The sequence below is a fragment of the Seriola lalandi genome, unplaced genomic scaffold (assembly GCF_002814215.2).
Source record: "Seriola lalandi dorsalis isolate HSWRI2012SDOR001 ecotype SW California unplaced genomic scaffold, Sedor1 jcf7180001973407, whole genome shotgun sequence".
In the NCBI taxonomy this organism is placed as follows: domain Eukaryota; kingdom Metazoa; phylum Chordata; class Actinopteri; order Carangiformes; family Carangidae; genus Seriola; species Seriola lalandi.
The window spans coordinates 1-2,801 of record NW_019444073.1 but is presented as its reverse complement, the minus strand read 5'-3'; the positions used below and the strand labels follow the sequence as shown (position 1 = coordinate 2,801).

General features: G+C 45.1%; 1 protein-coding gene across 1 annotated transcript; it reads left to right on the top strand.

Moving 5' to 3' along the window:
- The first annotated feature begins 53 nt into the window (after window positions 1-53).
- On the top strand, window positions 54-2,782 carry LOC111651989 (WD repeat-containing protein 47-like). Its single transcript, XM_023402071.2, has 4 exons — window positions 54-728; window positions 1,531-1,776; window positions 1,858-1,921; window positions 2,423-2,782. Exons 1-4 carry the CDS (start codon window positions 637-639, stop codon window positions 2,582-2,584), a joined length of 564 nt encoding a protein of 187 aa, XP_023257839.1. The 5' UTR covers window positions 54-636; the 3' UTR covers window positions 2,585-2,782.
- The last annotated feature ends 19 nt before the right edge of the window (window positions 2,783-2,801 follow it).

Sequence of the window (2,801 nt, the reverse complement as noted above, 5' to 3'; positions counted from 1 at the left end):
GGAGACACATGAAAAGGCCAGAAACAGAAGCAGACTTTGGGGCCTCTATGATCTCACTGTCACGCTCTTATCCTCTCTGTCTTGTTTTCCCTCTCTGCCCTTCGTCCCTTTTTCCAGCACTGGCACACTGCCAGTCTCCCTCCCCTCCCCTGAAATAGATCCGCTCCCATCAGATTGTCAGGACAGGAAGCAGAGGACAGAGAGGGGAAGTGACCTGTCCTCAGCTCCCTGTCTAACCCCCCTTCCTCTAATACCTGAACTGACAGAAGACTGGGGTGGAGCAGGGTTCAAATGCTCACAATGCTGACTTTGAATAGTGAATACTCACTACTGTACTAGAGTGGTACAGGTGATAAAATTTTGCATTTAAGCGTTTTATCTAATTCGCTTATACAAGTTGATTCACCTGTCTTATTTACTATTAATGCAACAGTTGATTAATTTATTATTCATGAATGACCTATGTGCAGCAGAGAAAGAAAATTAGGAATAAAATGAGTCCATGTATTCTTTTCACGGATCAGCGGTTTTGTGCTCAATCCTCAGCTTCGTGACTCCACAGAGAAGTATGAGGAGTATTATCGCCAGCGTCTTCGTGTGCAGCAGCACCTGGAGCAAAAGCAGCAGCAGAGGCAGATGTACCAGCAGATGCTTCTGGAGGGAGGGGTCCAGCAGGAACCCCCGCCCAGCGACATGCAGCACAGCCTCACAGAGAAGTTCCTCAACAGGTACAGACACGATGGGAAAAGGTCTTAAATGCTGCCTGACAGACAGGAAGTGCATGTCCTGTATATAACACAGTCATATGGCAAACTTATTGTCACAGTAGTTCTGGTGAGCGAGTTTGCTAATCACTGAATGGCTTTTAATATTGAGAAGGAGCAGCTGTCTAGACAAGAACAAGTAGACATGTTAAGGCCTTGATAATGATGGGTCCCATGTGGCTTTCCCTGGCATGACACACACCTCCCCCAAAACCTGCCTCCACTCCACACAGGCTGCACCATCTGCTGTGATGGGCTACATCACATCACATGGGATGTGCTACATCATATCACATGGGATGTGATGTAGCCAAAAAAATCTGAAACATCTACCTTGGTAACTTTAAAATGCTTTCAAATCACAAGAGTGCATTCAGCTGACGTAGAATTATTTTTTTTGCATGTGTCAGCAGGACAAAGGCCCTTTGATTTGTCCCCCGAGAGTTCCTCCCAGTCCTCCCTCTCCCCTACCTCTCCTTGTCTCTGTAACCTCTGCATTATTCACAAGGATAGCTGTGCATAATTACATCATTACTTCAGTTTTCTTTTGTTCTGTGCTCTTTGTAGTTTTAACTAGATTTAACTAGGCTGTCAACTCACTCGGTGCTCTAACAGCCTGTACCCAGAAGTGAAATACAAAGTAATGAAGGTTCCCTCCTAAACTAAATACAAGAAAGCCCTCTGGAACAAGAGAGGCAAAGGCTGAGTGTTTATGGAGACAGAGATCATGAATGTACATGCGCATGTATTTGTTTGAATTACTCAGGTCCATCCAGAAGCTGGAGGAGCTAAACGTGGGAATGGAGAATTTAGGGGAGGAGGTGAAATCTTTGGCCCAGCAGTGCAATGGCAATGGGAACACGCCCGCCTCTGAAGACAATAACAATCCCCCATCTGTGACCCCGGAGCAGAGCCGGACCCAAGGGGGAGGAGTGCTCAGCAGTACCCCACAGCGCACGGTGGGGGGGTGCGAAGTCTCGCCACCAAATGAGTCCCCTGTTGTCTCTCAGAGGTAGGTGTGTTTTCTTTTTGTGCATGGACATTATTTCATATCAAGAATTAGATGATGACTGTGTTTTCTGTTTGCTGGCAGTGGGCAGAAACAGGCAGGAGGTCAAGAAGGTGACTCTCCAGGCTCCTTATCCCGAAGTAAACAGGTAGGGATGGAAAAAAATAAAGCATGTTAACACAGCAACAGTGAAGTCAGCACTGAAAATAATGTTCCCACAGTTCTGTCAGACCTGCTGTAAATAATTCATACCTCAACAAGCGTGTAATCATCCTGCTGAACCTGAAATGACTTCTGTTCGTTCACGGTCTTTATTATTCACACTCAGTTTGTCATTTATTGTCTCTCACATTAACTGTTTGGTTCTGGCATTCTGCAGGAACAGTTGTTACTCATCTTCCTCTGAGCTTCTCTGATCTGATTTTAAAGTTCATCACATTCCCTCCTTTTTTCCTCATAGCCTAGGACGATACAGTGTAATGCTAATTTGACTAAGCAGATTACAACAGTTTCATGTGAATGGCAGTGATGTCACATTGGCATCACGAGAGGACGGATGTCAGAGGGCAGAGAAGATCACAGTACATTATACTGCTTATAACATGTAATCTGTGTGTTAATGTGTTTTTATATGTGGGTGTGTTTCCAGAGTGACAAGCCGAAAGGTCTGTTTGTGCCCGTGCACAGTCTGGAAGATACTCAGGCTATTCGTGCTGTTGCCTTCCACCCGTCTGGGTCGCTGTACGCTGTGGGATCCAACTCCAAAACATTACGTGTGTGCGCTTATCCAGAAACACTGGACACAAGGTAACCTGTGGAAGAAGAACAATGTCCATCACACTTTTGTTTCTCTTATCATGAGTAACCCCCTTCCTTTCAAAAATTGATTGATAGTGTACAAAGTCCCGTACCTGTAGAGCCATGACCTTAATTTGGCAGTCCAATACTTTCTGCTTTCAAGGTCAACATACACCATAGAGAATACCAACTACCTTTTAAATATCTACCATTTTCTCACCTTCTCTCCT

What these genes read in the sequence shown, in the direction of transcription:
- LOC111651989 (XM_023402071.2), top strand. Translation starts at nt 637, where the DNA reads ATGTACCAGCAGATGCTTCTGGAGGGAGGGGTCCAGCAGGAACCCCCG. An exon ending in ACAGAGAAGTTCCTCAACAG is followed by an intron (nt 729 to 1,530) that starts GTACAGACACGA and finishes TGAATTACTCAG; the next exon opens with GTCCATCCAGAAGCTGGAGG. An exon ending in TCCCCTGTTGTCTCTCAGAG is followed by an intron (nt 1,777 to 1,857) that starts GTAGGTGTGTTT and finishes GTTTGCTGGCAG; the next exon opens with TGGGCAGAAACAGGCAGGAG.